Source organism: Parasteatoda tepidariorum, chromosome 9, assembly GCF_043381705.1.
Source record: "Parasteatoda tepidariorum isolate YZ-2023 chromosome 9, CAS_Ptep_4.0, whole genome shotgun sequence".
In the NCBI taxonomy this organism is placed as follows: Eukaryota; Metazoa; Arthropoda; class Arachnida; order Araneae; family Theridiidae; genus Parasteatoda; species Parasteatoda tepidariorum.
The window spans coordinates 54,609,447-54,633,448 of NC_092212.1; the positions used below are offsets into that span (position 1 = coordinate 54,609,447).

General features: G+C 27.1%; 1 protein-coding gene across 1 annotated transcript; it reads right to left on the reverse strand.

The window, feature by feature from the left end:
- Positions 1-326: 326 nt before the first annotated feature.
- On the reverse strand, positions 327-23,400 carry LOC107455566 (synaptogyrin). Its single transcript, XM_016073185.4, has 4 exons — positions 23,020-23,400; positions 14,806-15,025; positions 9,888-10,027; positions 327-5,889 (listed from the first exon to the last, which is right to left on the reverse strand). The coding sequence occupies exons 1-4, from the start codon at positions 23,125-23,127 to the stop codon at positions 5,668-5,670; spliced, it is 690 nt and encodes a 229-aa protein (XP_015928671.1). The 5' UTR covers positions 23,128-23,400; the 3' UTR covers positions 327-5,667.
- Positions 23,401-24,002: the final 602 nt, after the last annotated feature.

A 24,002-nucleotide genomic window follows, 5' to 3' on the forward strand; every position in this document is an offset into this window, starting at 1 on the left:
TTTTTAAAATTCTATCAGACAAATTTATAAACTTCAAGTAATTTAAAAGTGCCAAAAAAAATATTCTTATTTCCTTTAAAAAATGGACAGTTGTTACATTTTTATTAGTAATTAGCCAGTGTCGATTCCTAAATAATGAAAATTTGATATTTTTTTGCTGTTTAATATTAATCAGTTTATGAGGAGTAATAATGAGGCTAACAAGATTAAAAGCAATAGCCCCATTTACAATACATAAAACAAATTGCACATGCATTTCCAATGCTAAAAAATTTTTTCACATTAACATATCATAAAAAAATTATATTAAGTTAAAAATTCAAGAGTTTCGACAGAATTTTTATTTCTGACTAGATATGGTACATCACAGTGGTTTGGCTAAGTACAATAGCTATACATAACATAATTATAATGAACTAATGAAGGATGGTTGTTACTTAAGGCCAACACTTCATGCAGAAGTATAAATAATAATATTGCACAACAATTAAGAATAATTTTGAACTCTTAAGTGCAAGTCAAACAACAACAAAAAATTTTTATACTAGATTTGGCAGGAAATAAATATAATCTCAAATAAATGACTAGAACATTTACAAGCTCTAGCAGAAGATATCATAATGTTACATCTGACATTTTCTATTGAATAAATAAATCCTAATCATTACATGAATGATTTCTATTTTAATCAAAAAAATACATTAATTTATAAGATGATTTTTGATTTAGATATATATATGTTTCTATCAACATTAACAACACAAATTTAAATGCAAATTTTAAAAGCCAATAAAAATACCAACAAGTAGCACTGTGCTAGTTGCTAACAATAAATAAAAATAATACAGTGCAGTAAAAATGTGAGAGTAACTTAACGGCAGATTATTGCTACACAAATTGGAAGTTAAATTGAGATCTAAGTGACGGTGGGGTAAGATAAAAAGATTTCATTAGATGACATGGTGAACAGCGGGTACTTTATTTAATACTTTGTCGAAGGAATTGAAATCATTTATGAATTGAGTTCATATTCTTTCCATATAGGGTTTACACTCTCGGTAAAAACCTTCACAGTAAAAAATATGTATTTCATTAAAATTAAATTCTTTTTTGAATTATTCAAAATTGTAATACAAAAGAGTATTTCAGTCATAAAAGAAGGGCTTAAATTCAAAAGTAACCAAGCGAGTAAAAATGAAAAAGTAGAACTCTCTTACATGGATTGATAACTTTCCAGAAAAAATAAAAGAGAAGTTGACAAATAGGTGGTTAAGGAATTTCAGAATAAATCATGCTATTAGCTTGAATTGAACAATAAAAAATTAGCAGCAAATTTGAAAGCAACAGAAAATATAGTATGCATGAAAGTAACATAATTTTTTTTCAGTTCACTCTTTTTATTAATTATTAAGATCAGTTCTGATCTTCATTAATCTGGATAATTTTTATTAGCCAAAACAATTAATTTAAATTTAAAAAAGGTTATGCATAGAAAGTTTATATACCAAATGAAATAAAAGTAAAATATATAATAAGTGAAAATTCGCAGTTGCTTGGAATCAAAACTCTTTCAAGCGAAACAACAAAAGCAATTTCTTCTATTGTTAATCTTTCCAGACACAAATTTTCCAGTATTTATTTTGCAGTCTTTCATAACATCTAAGTATATGTACTTCGATGAATATGAGAAAGAAAAAAAGTTGAGTAATGTGCGGCAAAGGAACTGAGTAAATGTTAAATGAATACCACCCATTTTAGCACAAGTACGAAAAACCTTATATAACTGTGAATACATTCTTTTTAATCATTATTAATAATTTGTTTGATGAATCAGGCTAATATTTCAATTCCTCACCTAAGAAACAACCTTTTCTCCTCTAATATCTGGATTTTAAATTTCCCAGTATAAATATCCCAAACATTCTGGACAGAGTTCTACTACATAAACACATTTCACTCAAATTGATGAATATATGACTTGGTCTTTTTTGAATTTAAGCTAGTACATAGTAGGGGAATAAAAAACAAAAATATTTGATTTCATGCTTAAGAATGCATTTGCTTTATAGCTGTATATTGTATAAATTTATACCTCAAAGATAGGAATCATTCAACTGCTATCTAAATTATCTAACTCATTTACATACAGCAATAAATGTCCTTTAAAAATACATTCTAAAAGGTTTCTAATTTAATTATTAAACGAACATCAAGTTATTTTGCAAAAAATAAATACTTTACCACTAATGCTCCTGATAGCAGAAACCCTCAAGTACAGCAGCTGACACTGCTGATTTTTATAACACCTGCAGATTGTTTTCATCTTAATTTTCTTTTTATTTCCATAAAACAAACAAGGGGGGGGAGGATTGCTAAGACTTTTTTTTAAAACGTCTTTGAACTTCTTTTCTAAATTACAAGAACACCACAAATAACAGAAGTAAAGATTTTTCCTCTTCTTTTACTTGATTACTGGCTGAAATGTATAGGGATTTATTCTATTTTTTTAAGTACTGTTGAATAAAGTTCAACTTAAATTTAAGCAACATAAATTTTTTATGTATAAGGACCATATATTCGCACATTTTGTTACATATATGTTAGTTTAAGCTGAATTTTTACAATAATAATTTTCGTCTGATTGTGTTGATGTTCCTGACAAAATTGGATCTGCAGACAAATTAATTTGCTCAGCAAATTCACTGTAAATTCTGCTACCAGGCTAATGCCTAATTACACAAACCTGCATATAAAGGTGGAAGATGAGGTGGAATAAGTTTTTGTGATGCACTTAAATAAAATTTATAAGAATAAATACATTTTCATTTATTTGTTACTAAATAATGCTCAGCAATTGCAGGTAATGCATATGTACTTTACCAACACTCATGCTTTGCCATAAGCATAGTCTGAAAAAAAAATAACATTTATATTAACTTTTACTTACATTCATACAAGTTTTATTCCATGGAAATAAAGTACATCTATCTATACCTATAAACTTTTATGCAGTTTTTCAGTTTTAAAAATTTGTTGCCTAGTATTAAATTAACTTTGTTACTTACTATACTTATAAATACACTAAAATGCTTATGTACTTAATTTTAGGACCACTATATCAATCATTCATTTATGAATCAATTATAAAAATCACTGTTTTTTTTCTGAACAATTTCATATGCTATTTATGTAATTTGTAAAAATTTAAATATAAAGAACAGATACTTTTGTATCCTTTTAAATAAACAAAAAGAAAATTTTATGTAAATACAATGTTTTACACATATGCAACTATCAAGACAGTTATATTTTAAATTTTATACACAATTAAATAGAATGATTACCAATTACATTGATTTAATGCTAATTATGAGTCATAATTATTTTATTTACACAAATTATGTAGCACTTTCCAAGCACTGTATTTAATCTATTACCAAAAAGAAATAGCCAATCCTACCACATAATGCCAATTGATATCAGCATGTAAAAAAGAAGGAATTTTTTAAGTACACAATGGTAGAGGGTATGCAAACCACAAGGACAGGATCAGAAAAGGATTAAACTATGCTAATCCAATACACACATTAGATGGTTTATTACAAAAACTTTCTTTTAATATAATAGTTTTTCATTTCAAAAAATCACATGTATTCATAAAAAAAAATAATAATAATGATAATAATTTTTTGCTGATTATTTTATTTGTGAATTACTTTTAAACATTTGATTCAAACATTAACTCGTAAGGATTATTGGCGTTTAAGTTATTGTAAGACATCCAGTTTTAATAAAGCAGCATCTTTAGTAAATGTATTTAAGGGTTAAAGGCACACCTAACTAACCCTGTAAGTTTGGATAAGTCCTATTTGCTAAACAGGAAGAACTATTTGACTATTTCATTTTGTTAGATTTGAATATTATAAGTACGATCAACACTCAGAACTAGTAAAATAATTATTCCTGGAGGGAAAACTTTCCATTATCAAAAGAAATTTTCTGTAAAAAATTTTTTATTTCATAGGCTATTTATACAAACTTAAAACAGCCAAAATATCCTCGAGAAATCATAGCACATTTTCAGGATATTGAAAAATAATAATGACATATTGATTCATCAATTATAATAAATTATTTAAGTCTGTGGTTGAAACTTATATGTTTAAACATACTTTTATAATTTTAAGTTCGTTTTACTTTAAAAATATAGACTTGTTTAGTTTTACTTCTTAAATATTTCTTTAGATATGTTTTACGACTTGACAACAATTACAACATCCAACTTAAATTTTTTTAAAATAAAATTCATAGTTTAGTAAAGGAAATAAAACATATCCATAAAATATAAGAACCATATATTTTATAAATAATTATTTTGTATTAAGGGTGAACATGAACAATAAATATTATTTATAGCTTTAAATAATAAATTATTCATAATATATTATTAAATGTGAGAAAATTAAAAAAAATATATAAACAATTTTTGTTTTAAATTAAAGAATCAAACAAATATACAAAGGAAAAAAAGTTAGACTATCACAGTCAACTTACATTTTAATTATTTTTGGAAACTTAAATTATTGTTAAATTTTAAAAACAATTAAAACAAAATTATTTATTTTGAAAAATAAAAATTAAAGAAAATAAAGATTAAAACTTTAAAAAATTTCCAAAATAATTAAGTTGATAGCTGTGAAATTTTTTTCCAACTAAAACGTACATACAAAAGAATAATTGTCAATCAAGACTTAGAATGTTAAAGTAAAATGCTTTAACAAATAAAGATTGTACTAGCAGCACACAATTAAAAAAAAAAAAAAATGCAAATCTAACACATTTTGCAAAGACATATTACTATCAGTGCATTATTTTGTGATTCTAGTTTCAATAACAAAATCAATCATATGTATTTCAAATTAAGTCTCTAAGAATTTTTCTTTCAACTTGAAATTGTGCATGACAAATGTTTTTTAACATTTAAGTCGTAGAAACAAATTGCGAGAGGAAGATTTCAATTCGTTTAAAAGGAACTTAATGATTAACGATACTAATACAGAGCTGGTGTTAAATTAATTTGAAAAAAGTTCATAACATTTCAGAAAGTCATTTTTTTTAAATGTTTAATGCACACATATATATATATTTCTTTAAATTCTGAATTAATATTAATTTAACCATTTCGCAAAAATAAAGGAATTTTTTAAAAAAAAAACTATTATAACATCAGTTAAACATATTAATTGGAATAACAAATTTTGTTAAACTTTACAATACATCTCTAATTTGAATGTTCTTTATTTTAATCACGACACTTATCACAATAAAACAAATCACAAATAAATGCATCGCTATGTCAGCTACATAAACAGAGATCAATAAAATAAAGCAAACACCTCCCTTGTCAGATAAAACACTCAAGTCACCAGCTCTGTGTCAGCCTGACAAGCATCGCTCGATAAGAAACTCAACAGCTCTAATACCACAACTTTTCAAAAAGGATATCAAATAACTTTTGTCACCATTCAAGGAGTAAAGTAGTAATAGAACAACACACAATCACTGTACATAAACATTGTGGGTTCTCTAACCTCTTTTTTTTCTTTTCCCATCTACAAAATAACTCAACGATTAAGATTATATGTGTATTTAGCAATGGAATGCACATTAATAAGCTTGTTGTTGAAAACCTGGCCCTCCTGGTGCCATATCCTTTTGGTTTGCAGAGAATGGAGGTTCTTGGTAGCCTTCGTTCATCTCAGGCCCATCAGGGTAGCTGGTGTAAGGGGCTGCACCCGGCATGCCAGTATCACCCTCAAAGCCACTCGTTACAAAAGCAGTATCAGCTCCTTGCTTGTAGCGTGTGAATGCAAAGAATATGCAGCCAGCCTGTCAAAATAAAACAGTTAACTAGAATCAAAGCAAAATGAAAGCAGTCTACTAACTTAAAAATATCTGATAGGCATACTTGTCAACTTTAACGAAATATATTCTTAATAGTAGCTAATTTTATGCCTCAATATACTACTCTAGGTTTAAAAATTGATTTCAAACTACTTTAAAAGGATGCACAGCCAAATCTTTCAACAAAAAATAAGCACCTTTTAAGTAATTTTCAAGCACTCAAAAAATATTTTTAAGCACTATATACATTAACAAAATGCAAAATAATTTACAAAGATTTTACATGATCATGATAAAACAACTACTTTCTGACAAAGAACTCCTTTTTTCATATACTCCTTTGACTACAAATTTAGAAAGAAAAAAAAATCACTGGAAATCTGTTAAGTTGACCATGTCTGTAAGGTCACCTGTCTAAGTAGACCTTAATAATTGAGTATCATATTGGAAGCTAAATTAAATTTCCCTTTGATAAAACTAACAACTTGCCTAAATGTACCATCCAATAGCTGTCCCACAAATGGTCAACTTACACAAGCTTTACTATAACAGGGTGCATAGCCAAATCTTCCAACCAAAAAGCACCTTTTAAGTACTTTTTAAGCACTCAAAAAATATTTTTAAGCACTATATACATTAGCAAAATAATTTTCAAAGACTTTAGATGATCATGAGAAAATAACTAGTTCCTGACAAAGAACTCTTTTCTTGATTTTATTAGCCACCATAAAAAGGTCTAAAGATTTTTCGGTTCAATTTCAGAGGGTGGAAAATTAAGCCTGAAATTGAGGATATCTTGCAAAATGTAGCAGAGTTGCACACGAGAGTGCTAGAATCTCACCAACCTCAGCTCAGTAGACACACATGCGGACTCGCAAGTGTTTCATCAAACATGTAAAATGATTGGAGCATTCATACGCTGTAGATTGAAAGTAGGCCAAAATGGATTGTGGGTGAATGAATTGTGAAAACGTTGAATAGAACAATGTGAAAAGCACGATTCTGCATAATATGTGGCAAAAATCGACATGGTAAAAAAAAAAAAGTCTGATTTTCAAAAAGAGAATATTAAGTACTTTTTAAAAACACCTAATGAAAAAAGCATCTTTAAGAGCTTTCAAAAAACGAAAATAAGCACCTTTAAGCACTTTTTAAAAATGCTATGCACCATGTTTAACCACCACAACATAAAAGAAATTAAAATTCGTTTAAGAAATTACCCCTTATATATACCTAAAGCCTGATAAAATTCAAACATTTCTAAATAGCCTTAATGCTTTTACTCTGCTTTTCACTACCACTAGTAAAACTCTTTAGCGAAAATCGTAAAAGTTGGCAGCTATGCCGATAGGACGTTCGGACTAGTGGTCTGAACTAATACAAAACAAGTAACAAAACTAGTGTAATCTCTATTTCATCCTAGTTTTTTTGAGTGAAACTACCTTTTTTAAAATGTAGTGCAGTGAGTCAAAAGTATGATACAAAAGAAACAAGCACGTTTCTAGTGAACCTGATTGGTTTTGAATCTGATTAGTTCACATCTTAAGTGAGTGGATGCATCAAGAATGTACTTGATAATTTTTTCTTCTTCTTTCTTAACTAATTGAAAAACTTTTTTAAACGAAACATAACTAAATTTAGTATTTAACAAAATCACAAATGTTGGATAATTTTTCAGAGTTTTTGTGTAATAAATATTCACAATGAAGAAAAGCGTAAAAAAATGCAGGTCGGAAGAAAAAAATCGTAAAAATAAATTGGCTAATTTATTATTATTAATCCTTTTTAATTAGCTTTTCTTCAATAAACAACTGTTTAAATTTTGAATGTGAGAGTAAATTGGGTCTTACACCCCAAGCATGTCTTCTAAATGTATCTAAATAGTGACATTTCAGAAGTAGTTAGCAATCATTAAAATAAATATTGTAACTATATAAAATAATTGTAACTATATAAAATATCGTAAACTACAACAAAAAAAAAGAGAAAGTTTTTCCGACCGATATTAAAAATACATGGATAAGGATATTTAATAAAGAAATAATTAAAGAAGGAAACACTTTGTAAAATAATAGTATTGCTTAAGAACAATATTAAATATTTTAAAAAAAAGTTTAGTTAAGCAAAAGACTGATTTTATAAAGTTTGCTTAAAATCACAACAATGTTAAAGAATTTAAATTTAAAATACTCTCAAAACCATAATAAGGTTATAAAATCTAATTTTAAAAATCATGCCAATATTTTTAAAATTATTTTAATATTTTATTTTTATATTTATGGCCAACTTAAACTATTCTTAGATTACTTGATAAGGTTACCTTTGCAAACAGATTTATTATACAGAATTCAAATAGACAAGTTTTTTTTAAAAATTTTATAATTAGTGTTATAAGATTTAAATGGGCCCTATTTTTGACTTCACAATCTATAGAGATAGACTAACTCTACAACTTTAAAAGAATCTTTAAAGAATATGTGTTGTTTATTTCAAAACCAAGCACCTCAAATTAAAGAACAAAATATAACAAAACTGTTTAAATTTTGAATGTGAGAGTAAATTGAGTCTTACACCCCAAGCATGTCTTCTAAATGTATTTAAATAGTAATTTAAATTTTTAAATAAATATTGTAACTATATAAAATATCGTAAACTACAACAAAAAAAAAGAGAAAGTTTTTCCGACCGATATTAAAAATACATGGATAAGGATATTTAATAAAGAAATAATTAAAGAAGGAAACACTTTGTAAAATAATAGTATTGCTTAAGAACAATATTAAATATTTTAAAAAAAAGTTTAGTTAAGCAAAAGACTGATTTTATAAAGTTTGCTTAAAATCACAACAATGTTAAAGAATTTAAATTTAAAATACTCTCAAAACCATAATAAGGTTATAAAATCTAATTTTAAAAATCATGCCAATATTTTTAAAATTATTTTAATATTTTATTTTTATATTTATGGCCAACTTTAACTATTCTTAGATTACTTGATAAGGTTACCTTTGCAAACAGATTTATTATAAAGAATTCAAATAGACAAGCTTTTTTTAAAAATTTTATAATTAGTGTTATAAGATTTAAATGGGCCCTATTTTTGACTTCACAATCTATAGAGATAGACTAACTCTACAACTTTAAAAGAATCTTTAAAGAATATGTGTTGTTTATTTCAAAACCAAGCACCTCAAATTAAAGAACAAAATATAACAAACCATGGCTTTTCCATCAAAACCATGTTTTATGCGTTTGAAATCGCGTTTTCTTGCAATACTGGCCAAGTCCTGCAGACATTGAATAGCAAAATTGGTTATCTTTACATCTCCCAAATATTGCTTTAGATTAAGCATTTATTATTTGTTGATTAGGGTTATTGTGTCTTCACATGTGACTGTAATCAAAGTTTCTAATTAAATTTCAATTTCATTATTATAAAAAGTGCTGAGGTAGTGTCTTCTATAAATGAATAAAAAAAGAAAGAAAAGTGATCCTACACCATGGAAAAGCCATAGTCCTTAATTTGTTCTCTATGTTTACTCTTAGTCCCAGCTTTTGATTTTCTTAATCAAAATATACAGCAGTAATTGTCAGACATTATTTGTAAACATCTTATCAAAAATTTTTCATCACTAGTTGATATTTTAGTAATCTATCATATTACGGTATATCAAACATTAAATTAACATAAAAGTAATTTCAAACACAGTTTACAGTACATTGATTAGGATATTAAAGTATGGCATGCATGTTATTGTTCCTAGATAATTTCAAACAAGCATACATTTTCATTTATTCATGTCACAAATGAAAGAAGAAAAAAATACTAAATTTAATTAAACAAATGCCAAAAGATTAGTTACATACGTATAAAGACTTCTAAGCTCAAATCATAATTGAAAAAAAAAAAATTGAAAAAATACTGTAAAGGTTTGCTACACAACAAATAAACACATTTATGAAGAAGAAAAAAATGTACTTACCCATACAGGAATTGAAAAGAAACTGAAGGCTATAGCACCCCTTAAGTTGTTGACACCATATCCATGCTTGGGATAGGGGGACTTCCTCCAAGAATCACTTAGATAACAGAAAGTGACAAACCACATAAAGGCCATCCCGGCTACAAAATAAGGCAATGACAATTTAATCAAACACATTAATAGCAAAAATAGTTTTAATTCAATTCAGAGATATATCAAAACAGTAAACAGCTAATAATCAGCAATTCTACGAGATTTTGGAAATGACGGTTCTTTACAATCTAGGAAATGTAAATTTCCTTCTCATTTTTTACTAAATGCAAATACCTATTTAAAATAATTTAAATCTCCCACATAAATATATAGTAAATGATATTGAATATTTAAGGATTAAGAAAAAGAATACAAACAGTAAAAAATTCAATAATTATTCAACAAAGAATTAAAACCATAACTGTCTATCAGTTGTCTTAAGATCAAAATCAAGTTGTTGTTTTTTTTAAAGATAATAAGGCACATTATATTCTTTTTGATACATACTTACTAATTCATAATGCTGATTAGAACATTCAAAATAATACTTTCGTAAAAGAAGGTTAAAACAACTATCACTTAAAACTGAATAGTAAATGTAAGAGAATAACTAAGAATATGAAATGATTGAGTTTCCATAAAGAAATATAGCCGAATAAGAGATGATTTACCATTTTATTCTAATAAAAAATAGATATACCATTTATTTCTACTTAAAAAATACTATTAAGTTACAAAAATATTCATGAGTTATTAGGAATGAAATTTACGTAACACGTCAAATTTTTTATTTTTTTTGGGTGTTGCCTTTACAATTTTTGGCATACATGACACGCTACAAATTAGTGAAATGACAAAATTTGTGAGTTACGGAATTTAAGTACTTGGGTTCAGTTGCCACTGAAAACAATGATATTATACCAGAGATTAAGCAAAGACTAAATGCTGGAAATCGCAGTTTTTTTGCGCTTAAAAGATTGCTAACATCAAAAGTAATAAAGAGGAAAACAAAACTTCAGGTTTATTAAACTATAATCAGACCAATCATTATCTATGGATCAGAGACATGGACTCCAGCTCAAAAACAAGGAAAAATACTGATTACCTGGGAAAGAAAAATTCTTAGAACTATTTTCGGACCTGTCAAAGAGGGTGATCTGTGGAGAAGGCGATAAAATTTCAAAATGTAAAGACTATTTAAAGGAAAAGATATAATCAATTATGTAAAAGCAAAGAGAATTCAATGGCTAGGACACCTTGAGAAAATGGAGGAAAACAGAGGCACTAAGAAGATATTCAAGGGGCAGTGCCAGGGCTAAAGGAAAAGAGGAAGGCCAGCCAAGAGATGGTTATACGAGGTGGAGAAAGACCTAAGATTCTACAGGTTCGGAACTGGAAACAAAGAGCTAGAGACAGGCGACTTTAGAGAAAAATTGTTAGTGAGGCCATGGTCCAACAGGGACTGTAATGCCAGGGAGTTAGTTTTATGACACACTACAGCAGGGATGGCAACCCAATGGCACGCATGCCATTTATGGCACCTGACACAATATTTTGGGCACGCCACCGATCACATTTGTTATTACACTATGAATTGTTATTACTCAAATGCTATTACACTATGAAGCATATGCAACAATTAAATTGAAATTCACAAAAACAAACAAAATAATAAACAATTATTAATAAAAAATTAACATTTAATGCTAAAAAAACAATTAGTAACCATAAAAAACAAGCTAACAATAAATAGCTATAAAGAAAATAACAGTCCCGCTTAAACTAACATCTTTCAACCTAATATAAGTTATTTGTCATCTAATCTGCAACAACAGAAGTCACACTGATGTTACTTTAAGTTGAATTACGCGTATAACTGAGACATTGCAAAATGTTTTTTTTTTTTTCAATGTAAATAGTTTTGAGTTGATAGTATTTAGTATTATTATTTTCCCAATAATCACGAAGGCAAAATTATTTGACGGCACGTCTATGACCTCATTAACCAATTTTTTGGAAAAAATGGCACGTTGGTGTATAAAGGTTCGCCACCCCTGCACTAACTACAGCATGTAAACGGAATCACTTATAATAAACTCGAAAGACAGCCGAGTCTCACGGTACAGATAATTAAATTATCAGTTTAAAAGTTTTGTAATAAATTCCATGTTTTCTGAATTAAATGCTAAAATTTTCAGAATCAGAGGTCAAGAGGATGCACTTAAACTCCTCTGGAAATCCAATATATTAAAAATTGTATTTTGTTTTTTTATTTAGATTTATAAACTAGGTGCAAAACAAAATGCATTTTTGAATTTATTACTAAAATTAAGAAATATTGTTTGCTAATTGGAAGGTATAAAAATTCCCTTCATAGAATTTAAAAAATTTTAATGAATTTTTTTTTGAAAATAATGTGAAAATCTGGAAAAATTTCTGTGGGCACTCTTACTTTTTCCATAATAACTGCCTCAATTTATTGTTTAGTAAAAGGTTTAATGCTATAAAATAAATATTGTAAATATAAACTCATTTTAAGGAGTGTATGTGTGAGCATTCTTTTCCCTTTGACAAAAATGTATGACTTTTCCACTCAAGCATAAAATATATAATTTTCTTCTGGACTTGAATACAAACAATAACACAGATTGAAGATTTTTCTCAACAATATTTATTTTACTCCTTAAAATGACTTTTAATAAGAATTAATCAGCCATTCATTTAAACATAATCATCTACAAATGAATAAATGCTTAAGCAGCTGTATTTTCTTTAAGTCAATTTAAATAGAAAAATTTTGTATTTTAACCTGTTTGTACTTGTTTTGTATTTAATTACAATCAATTGATCAAAATATATTGAAATGTAATTTTTTGTTCACAATTGGTTGTCTGATTAAAACAAATAAAAAAAAGCAAAAGAAATAAAGTTTTTAATAAAGATAAAAGAAAATTTAAAATATTGTTTTCAAAGAAAGAAAATACACGAAGCACAAATTTTATTGACACATACTTGTTTAGAAACTATTGTTAACTTTAAAAATGTTTTCTTTCTCTTCTTCTTTAAATATTAAAATGGTTTGAGTGTTGACTCTAGTGCAAGGGTCACCTTATTGCAATTACTAGGTATCTAAATTTTGGCGCATGCCTCTTTGATAGTTTATCCTCATCTGCTAGTGGAAACTCACTTAATCTACTAATACCATATATAAACCAAATGCTGAGCCTATGGTATTTGTAAAAATTGTATAGAAATTTCTTTCCAACACAAGATTTTTCTAAGGGGTACACAACTCATAGCCTGGGAATTGGCAATGTCTTGCCCTCTAACTTCCAAATAAAATCTTAAAATTAACTACATAACTAGCATAAGAATTTTCTAACAGCTTTTCTAACTTTTTAAGTTTATGAAATTTATTGAAATTAAACACTAAAATTAAACTTCTAAAAAGCAGAGATGCCAACTTAGCAAACTAGTAATCAGAAACACAATAACACAGAAATATATACAGTATGTGCGCTTACGGAATTTAAATTAGGGCAATTTTAAGGCGTATATGCTACTTAATTCTAAAAAGGTATATAATAATAAAATTATGCATGAATTTACTATTAAATAAAACAGTGACATTTAGATATTGGTATTAAATTAAAAATTAAACAACACTGAAACTTTATACTTTATTTTAAAATTATTAAATAAAATTGATAACTTGGTATCAATATTCCAGCTTTTAGTTAAATTAGAACTAGTCCTTATAGTTTTTTTATCATCCTACATTTGAACCACTAAAAATTGTAGCATTGAAAACTTGAGTTTACGTTCTTTGCTTTTCTATAAGGAGAGAAGATAAATTTTAGAATAGCTTGTTCGAAAGAGGGAATATGGGAGGAAATGTTTATTCCTTGTTTCTATGAAATCATTTTTGTTTTTTATTCATTGTTTTTAGAATTGTTTAAGGAGTTGAGAAAAATTAAGTAGATTAGTTAGTTGCAAATAACAAAATTTCATAACTTTAGCAGTTAGGGAGAAAAAAAACTTGTTTTTAACAGATTATAATAGGAATTCTCAAAGACTGCAATTTTATTACTCAACCATAAGACTTTGATCTTGACAATGAAATTGTAATAATTACTGTTAAATTGTAATAGTTGGCACTCCTGAAAAATAAAAGTACTAATCACAAAAGTAAAGATGTCAGAGAAATCTTTTAATGTTTCATTAACACATTGACTGCTGCACGCGTTTACAGTGAAATCTCCTTCGGGCCACGAGTACCGCTGTATAAAGCGTATTCTGCTAAGTACTCCCACCGATATTTTAATAATGCGAGTCCCTGGTATACTTTGCCTTTTAACTTTTCAGACAGGTATAGACATAGATGGTTGCATTTGTATTACAATAAGGGTGAATTTAAATCATAATTGATTTAAATAACCCATTCACTCTGGTCTCCATAAGCAAGAAAAAAATTTTCCATGGCTCTTTATGATAGAAAAAGACTGTGTACTTCTAATTTAAGTGATAAACATTTAACCCACTGGCGATTTAGCAAATGGGCAAAATTGGCAGAATGTTTCTCCCCAGTACACCATTTCTCTATCTAAAAACATGGAATAACCGGTTTTGCTATGCTGAGAAGACTGTAGGTTAAAGTACGACTTTTATGTGCAGAACCGTCAGTGGGTTAAAGAAACTTTCTTAAAACTAAAATGGGCAAGTTCTACTTATCAAGTAACTAAAATGTAATTTTGTTACCAGTTAATAAAGTATTTAAAGGATCAAAAACTGCATCTGAACACTGTAGAATTAAATATTGTAATAATTTTTAACTATAATTTATAATATATATAATTAATAAAAATGAGGCTTGTGATAGATATACCTGAAAAAGCCATGTCTGCAATAACTGCTCTCCTTCGAACCTTGATACTGGAGATATTATTAAACATAATATCAGTAATTAATAAGCACAGGCTGCCTAAGAAAGCAATCACCCCAATCCCTGTGCCAAAATTGCAAGCATTTATATCGTTGTTGTAGAGACATTTGTCTTTCATCCATCCTTCAGAACCTATGCACCCAAATACAACTATAGAAAATACCTGAAATAATAACCATTGTAAGAAAATGTTACATACATCTAGAGAAAAGTTCTGAAGGATAGATGAGAGACATTTGTCTTTCATCCATCCTTCAGAACCAATGCACCCAAATAAAACTATAGAAAATACCTGGAACAATAGCCATTGTAAGAAAATGTTATATACATCTAGAGAAAAGTTCTGAAGGATAGATGAGAGACATTTGTCTTTCATCTATCCTTCAAAACCAATGCATCCAAATACAACTATAGAAAATACCTGGAATAATAACCATTGTAAGAAAATGTTATATACAGCTAGAGAAAAGTTCTGAAGGATGGATGAGAGACATTTGTCTTTCATCTATCCTTCAGAAATAATGCACTAGAAAATACCTGGAATAATAACCATTGTAAGAAAATGTTATATACATCTAGACAAAAGTTCTGAAGGATAGATGAGAGACATTTGTCTTTCATCCATCCTTCAGAAACAATGCATCCAAATACAACTATAGAAAATACCTGGAATAATAACCATTGTAAGAAAATGTTATATACATCTAGAGAAAAGTTCTGAATGATGGATGAGAGACATTTGTCTTTCATCCATCCATTAGATCTTATGCATCCAAATACAGCTGTAGGAACACCTAAAATAACGACCATTGTAAGAAAATGTTATGAACATCTAGAGAAAAGTTCTGTAGAAGAGAAAAGAGAGAGAACTTTTCTAAAGAAAAGTTCTGAGGAATGAGATACATTTGTCTTTCATTCGTCCTTCAGAACTTATGCACCCAAATAAAACTATAGAAAATACCTCAAATAATAGCCATTGTAAGAAAATGTCATAAACATCTAAAGAAAAGTAAATAAAAATCTTAATTAAATCTGATATCTTTTTTTTATTAGGGACACACAGGCTAGAGATTTTGGCCAAATAATAAATATTCAGAATGCCAAATACTAGTTATTTGTTTTCTTATTTTTACTATATATAATAATAATTACTATTTTAAAATATAATAAAAATCTAATATTTTTTTTCCGGAAAAGCTTCGAACATTCATTAGTATGCCGCTAATTATATTTTTCAATTCCACAGATGGGGCTATGTGCAGTGATGTAAAAAGCTAATTAGTTCAGAATCCTCCCTGGCACTGTAGCATTAATATTTCTTCATTATCAAATTTATTTTTCTATTAAAGGTGTTTGGTCATGAATTAGATTAATATAAATACGGATTCAGAAATGAATAAGAACTGCCCCCGAAATCATTGTATAATAATAATAGTTAATACACATTAATAATTATTCAATAAATGAAATAAACCAGCATATAAACAGATGAAATAAAATGGATTATTTTAAAATTACTATTGATTTGTCAGTTGTGTCGATTAGATCAAAGTTTGAATTAATTTTTTTTTCATTGCATCAATTGGATTTTCTAAGTAAGAGCATCCCACCAATTCAATGGACGCATAATTTCTGTTGGAGCTAAGTTCTTAACATTTTCTTTTAAAATTACAAGAGAGTTCTGCTCCTTGTCTGAAAATACTGACACAATTCCTTCGGAGCAAGCTTCTCATTCTTTTTACCAAAGTTTTATTTAAAACCCAAATTTTTATTTCTTGATATTTTTTTAGAACAGATACATGTTTGACAACTTCCTGACATTACAAGCCTGTTTACTGTAACAGGTCGAATGTCAAGGGTTACTTGTAATACTAATAAGAATAAATAAGGCAGATTGATTCTGGGACTTTTTTCCCCCCTTCTTCTATCTTTTTTTTAAATATTAAAACATGAGAAAATATGGAATATTTTAAATCTAACTAGTGTAAGATGCTAAGTAGACTAAGATAGTAAAAATGGAGAGAAGGCATTCTTACAACAAGAAAAGAACTTAAAACATTCTAATAACTATTTGTCATCATTCTCTTACATAAAAAGAGAGGGTATTAAGTAACTTTAAATATAAAAGTTAAAATACTAAGAAAGCATATTCTTCAGGATTCAACTTTTAAAAAATTAGTTTTTTTTTTTTTTTAAGGAATATGTTTTATTTATTTAAACAGTGAATTTAACATGTAATTTCCATTATTTTGGAAAATATATTTCTAAGAGGTTGTAAAAGATAACATATTAAAAACTAAAGTAGAGTTTTGTTCAGTAGTACATATCAGTAAACTAAACAAAGATATTATAAATGGCCAAAATCTCAAGTTCTGCTAAAAGTTTAATAAAAATCATGTATTTTTCTTTTTTAAATAACTGCTTTAGTTTACAACCATTGAAAAAATTATTTGCTTAAAACTTCAAATATGTTATATGATGTTGTTATGATGAGTTAAATAAACATACAATAACTTAAATCATCGTTTAAGACAGATTGGCATGATTATAATAGTTGAGATAAAATGTCTTGGCATGTAATAAAACTGAAAGAATTTTTAAAAAATGTCTCTTTATACAGAATATGGACCATATTTTGTACAAGGATCATATTCTGTACAAAACAGAAGACAACCTTTCATTTTAAGAAAAAGAAAAAAAGCTGAATGAAAAGAAATTAATTGAGGAGTCTGATAAAGAATAATTACTAAAATTGTAATAAAGTTCTTCTTTTTTGATTTTTGTTCTTTTATATGCATTCAGTAAGGACAATATTACATATAATTTTTTAAGTTATTAATAAAACAACTTTTATTAAATTGAAGTCGAAAATTTAATATTACTATCATTAGAATTTAAAATAGGTGAGGGAACTTTATAATTTTAAATAATTTATTTAAAAATAAACTGGTATTTTCTTATTTTTTTTTCAAAATAATTGAGGAAAAAAAAGCTTAAATTAAACTATTGTTCAACATATTTAGAAGAGAATAATGATTTAAATTAAAATTAGTTTTAAAAAAAACTGAGGTTTTTTTTTACAATTTTCAGAGAACACCATTTTTATTCAAATGTACTAGGTTAAAAGTTGGTTTTATTTTATTCAAGGTTGACTTATTGCCCAGAAGAAGCCTATTTGTTCCAGGAGACTGGAAAAAGTGGGATGAAATGGAATAAATTTAATGGATTGGAAGAAGCTTGATGAAATCGTAGAAATTAAAACTGACTAATGCAATTTAGAAAGAAGCATTATTAGAGCTGTTTAAAAAATAGAAGTTAATATAGTTAAAAGTTTTTCACATTAAATTCTTTAAAAATAATAACTTTTCTCCAATAACTTATTTTAGTTTTAATTTTTAAACAGCACTTTAAATTTATATTTCACATTTCTTAAGATTGGGTAGGTATGATTATTCACATTGAACAAAATTTGATTGAAAAATTAGTATGATACTTGTAATTGTGAATTCAACAATTTCTAGTAGTGCACAATGTGTATTATATATGATTTGTTAAATCGGTGATAAAATTTTATTTTGATATTTAAACTGTTCCATAGAATATTACAAAATGAGATGGTTTTTTTTCGACGCATAGGTACAGGAAATAAAGTACAGCTATTTTCATTTTGATCAAAATTTTTCTTTCGAATTGTTGCGCTTTAGTTTTCACTTACTTGAAAATGATGCATTAATACTTGGAAATTAATACTATTATTTAAACTAGATTGCAATTATGAGCTTTCAATTTATTTTTAAATTGATATTTCTTTTTGAAACAGAGTTTCTTCCACTTGAGTTAGAAAAAACCTATTGGTTTTTTTCACATAGGAAGAAACTTGCCATCCCTGGTCTTGCATTGTTTGTTTACTCTTTTTTTTCATTTAGGAATATTGTTGAAATACCTAAATTGAGCCATTGTTTAGCATATTACAAGAGGATCAATGATTTAAATCAAATTATCAAAATCAGCTGGAGGAAATTTTCTTAATTACAATTTTAAGAGAACACCATTTGTATTCGAATATAGCAATGCTCAACAAATTTTGTTAATTGGCTGTTTTAATGCATTAAATTAAAATTTATACTTCATTATTGTTTTTTGTTTAAAAATTTTTGGAAACATTTTAATTAAACCATCATTTGACTATGGTATCAATGATTTGAATGAAATTATTAAAACCAGACAATAAAACATTTTAAAATACACTTTTAATTCCTTGATTTTTGAATTTTAATCACTGATTAAAAAAAAATCATTGAGAAGTTTTGTCATGTTAATTTAGCAGTGAGAATAAAAATCAAATTTTCTACAGCAATAAAATAATTTGGTTGCTGTTAAAAACAAATTTTTTACAAATTTTTCACAAATACTCTAAAAAGGACAGAAAAAAAAACTAGCAAACTGTTCTTTAAAACTATGCCTAGATAAGTGATGAAAAATAAACATTGTACAGATATTAAATGTTTTTTCTACAGATTATTTATTTGTGCAGTTTATTTTTTCGTTATTCATGAACTTAAACCTCAGGCATATCAAAACATGTTCTTTTGAATGCATTATTGTAAGAAAACAATCAAACAAAATAAATAATTTATACTATGTAAACTATGTACTGTTACAACACTTAGTAAATACTGAATTTGGTTTTGAAAAGGTAAAAGAATTTAAATATCTCGATTCAATTATCACTGAAAAAAATAATTAAACTCTACTCAGAGATAAAGGCTAAACTGACAGCTGGAAGCAAATGTCACTTTCCAAGTTGATTAAACGCTCTCTCTCAAGAAATTTAAAACAAAAATTTTTAGAAAAGTTAAAACAAAAATTAGACCTAATGTCACATATGCAACAGAAACTTAAGACTATTAAACTAAAAAGTACATATTCATTTTAAAAGAAAGATTCTAAACAAAATATATGGACCAATCAAAGATGAAGATGAGTGGAGAAGAAAATTAGGAGTAGTGAATTAAGCTCTATAAAGAAAAAGATATAGGGTGACCTGGGGTAATTCCTGATCAAAAAATGCAAATCTATTTTGTGAAAAAACTATACAAGATAGAATTTTAATATTTATTGGAAGTTTGAGGCTATATGAGATGAGTCCCATGCTACCTTCTTTTGTTTGAAAATCTAATTAGAATTTAAAAGATTTTAAATTTTTAGTGATCAGGAATTACCCCTTCTCTTGATCTATTCTGGGGTAATTACTGATCACCAGTTTTTATAGTAGGTAAATGGGCTGTTTAAAAATAATTATACAATGGTAATTAACAAATAAGACATTAAGACCAAACAAATAAACCAAAAAGATATGTTTAAGCAGCTAATAAAACTTTTTATTTAAAATCAGGAAAAAAGATTAACACTTCAGCTCTGGCTGCAGCTCTCACACTGAAATTTTCATTTTCAACCATTAAAAGAAATTCACTATTTTTGCTTTCTAGAAGCTTAATATCCTTTTCAAGCTTATAATTTCTCACCATATTTATATTAGGTTAATTTATCAACTTAAAAATTATTCTAACAATGTACACACATAAAAATAAGATAGAAGAAAGGTAAGACAAGCTAGAAATGGTGCATATCAGAACACATTTGTCTTGTATACAGTTAAAAACAAATTTTGTGATTATAGTTAAAATATATTTTATAGTTGTTCCACTTAATAAATATGAACTGTTATTTAAGAAAAGACAATTAACTATTTATTAGCTATTTTTTATACTATTTATAAGAAGAAATGACAATGATCAGGAATTACCCCAGTGATCAATAATTACCCCATCTGTAGGGGGCAACATTTGATATAGTTTCCTATAATCAATTATAATGTTTACAGTAGATGTGAAACAATTAAACAAAAGCTTACACTATTTTTATATCAAAGAAAAAGAAAGTAACTCAAAATATTTATTATTAAGAGAAGGAGGGGGATCTTTGCAGAAATGTGCACATTTTGAAACCCATCTTTGAAATGGAAAATACAGCAAGCATTTTAAAAGATACTTATTTTGTTAGATTAAACAAAAAACAGTTATTAAGTAAATGCAGTTATACTTTAGTAAAGTGTACAAGCATTCTTGTCCATGCCTCAAATTTAAAAAAATTTTCTTTTTTTAAATAAAACTTAGGTGATCATTATTTACCCCAGAAACGAGTGATCCTGAATTACCCCGGGTTCACCCTAATAAATATAAAATCTATAAGAAAGGACTTAAAGGGAAAGCTCAGACAACCAAGAAAAACATGGCTAGATGAGTTAGAGAAAGATTTAAAAAAGATGAAAATCAAAAGTTGGAAGATAAAGGACAAGGAAAAAGTGAAATGGTGTGGTAAAGGAGGTCAAGGTCTTTCATGAATGATAGAGTTGAGGAGTAAGATACTAAGACTAAAATTTATACCTAATGAAATGGTTGATATTTAGGTCAATAATTAAGATTTATTTTAGAGTTTATGAGAGACTGAAAATTTGAATTTTTTCTGTTTCTATATTAATAAACTCAGTAAGATATGTTTTGGTATGGCATTATTAAGAAATAAAAGTAATTCCTTGTGTGAACTAGCTGAATAAGTTAATGCAGAAAAAGCATAACAACATTGAATCAACTATGACTATTCTTTAACAAGTGATCTATTATCTAGTAATAGAGATATTTACTGGAAATTTCCTTAAATTATAATTTCTAAAATAATCTAACCCAATGATTGTAAATTTAATATCTGAAATAATTTATCTCAATGATAGGTAAATTTCATATCTGAATTAAACTAACCCAATGGATTTGAATTTAATTAGTTGAATTTAATTATTGAAGATAATAGAAAGGGAAAAAAAGAATATTACTACTTAGTAGAAAAGAAGAATATTTTAGAGAATGCTAGAACACTATTTTACAAAAGAGCAAGGTGTACATGAAATATTTGTCTTACATTTTTACTGAAGATTTATTCCTAATTAAATGGTTGATTTTTTTTATCTGTAAAGCCTTATTATCCAGTTTACAAGAGACTTCAAATCTACATTTTTTTCTATTTTGATGAATTTATTTAGATACTTTCTGGTATTATAATACAATTTAATTTAAATAATTCCTTGAGAGAACTAACTGAATCATTTTATGCAGAGAAAGCATAAAAAGTGTAAATCAACTCTGACTATTCTTTAACAGGTGTGGCAATCAATTGATTTGCACTGAAATATACTTTTAAAAAAATCAATTTAAAAAAAAATCCAAAACCAATGGGGGTTAAATTTAATGTTTCAAAAAATTATTGATGTGATAATAGAAAAAGGACAATACTACTTAGAGGAAAAGGAAAATAATGTGAAAAAAAAAAATCGAAATATATTAAAAGAATGCTGGTAGACGAAGACTAAACTACATCGTACATGAAATGTCTTCATTAACTATTCACTAACAATATATAGTTAATTATGTATAAAAGTATTAAAGATTTATAATTTTTTTTAAATCTAAAACGGAAATACAGTAAAAATAAAATAAGTAATAAAAATTGATAATATAGATAGATAAAATATATGTATAGGGTGTATGCAGTTATGTATGTATTTATTATTGAGAAATTATATATATTTCAAATAACACTACATGTAATGTAAATATTAACTTCTGATATACCCTTGTATAATATCTTCATATTATTAATCAAAATACGAGTGGATAGGAGCAAATTTCAAAATAAAATATTTTGAATAAAAAATATTTGTAAAATGTAATAAATTTATGAAGAAAAAAAAATTGCATACTAAACAATTACTGAAAACAATAAAAAATCGAAGGTTAAAATAAACCGACTAATAAATTATTCCCGATCAATAAATGATTCAAACTACATAGGAAAATATATCCTAATTCATATATTCTCCATTTGTACGCTGTACATATCCACATATCACAAATAAATTTAAAAAATTTAACTCCATGTCGAGATCAATGCAGTAAAATCTCCCAATGTATACTCCAAATATATCCCGTCATGCGGCCGGCTGGATCAATAACTAACATGGCCAATGTTTGGCATTCATTGATGGGTAGAGAAGCAAATTAAAGACACAAGTAAGACACACAGAATATTTTCGCAATTTCTTACCCAACATAAAAGTCTTAAAATCACATGAGGTTTTGTTAAAATTGATATTGGATCATTGGCAGTTCCCGCTTTTCCCGCGCCGTAAGCACCACCAACTCCGCCGTTCATATTTGTTACGGACTGAACTCTGGGAAAAATCGAGAGGTTGCCGTTTCTAGTGTTGCTGATAGCGTAGAGGTCGCCAAGAATAAAAATCGGTTTTCTGGAAAAACAATCAAAAATCGAACTGTTTTTTAATTTTTGAAAAAAATATAGTTTTGCATTCAATGACAGAGGTAGTTTTTGAATGTTTTTTATCTGATTAAATTAACTCTTGAAATATTAATAAATTTATTGTGCCTGGATTGAAGTTGATAGAATTCTCTCGGCAGAGGGGCCGAGTCTCCGGTTTCCGACGATAGGCACGATTCCCACGCAACTATTTTATTGTAATTAATATACACTACCGGTCAAAAGTTTGCGAAAATTTTGAAATCTACAAAAAAAAGTTCTAAATTCAAATGTTCATAGAACTGCGAAAAATCATTCAAATAACATGAAAATTTGATATGTTCTAAGGTGAACTCTTTACAGTTAGTTACATATGATCAAATTGCAATACTTTGTTTTTTGCGAACTGAATCCACCTTTTCATCATGAGTTGTTTCTATGGTGAAAAAAGTTGTTAAGTTTGAACACTTGCCAAACTTGCAAAAAAAATTTTTTNAACATTTTTTTACTTAAAAAAAATGTCTTTTTTCATTTATTGTTATTTGTTCTTCTTTCTGGTGGCTTTACGCTATTAGATTAAGTGAGACATGTTTTCAGAAATTCGCCTAAGCGAAACCAATATTCAGTAAATTACCTATTTATCCACAACTTATAGTAGATTAGACGAGTAGACGAGACACCTACATTAGTATTTATAATACTTATTACTAATATATATATATAGAAAGAGAGAGAGAAAGAAAACTGCTGGAAAGACAAATTTCCAAATTCCT

Bases quoted from the DNA above. Each gene is read 5' to 3' on its own strand.
- LOC107455566 (XM_016073185.4), bottom strand. From the start codon at position 23,127: ATGAACGGCGGAGTTGGTGGTGCTTACGGCGCGGGAAAAGCGGGAACT. The intron at 10,028-14,805 runs GTATATCTATCA...CTTATTTTGTAG, and splicing joins TGCAGACATGGCTTTTTCAG to CCGGGATGGCCTTTATGTGG. The intron at 5,890-9,887 runs GTAAGTACATTT...TTATTTTGACAG, and splicing joins TCTTTTCAATTCCTGTATGG to GCTGGCTGCATATTCTTTGC.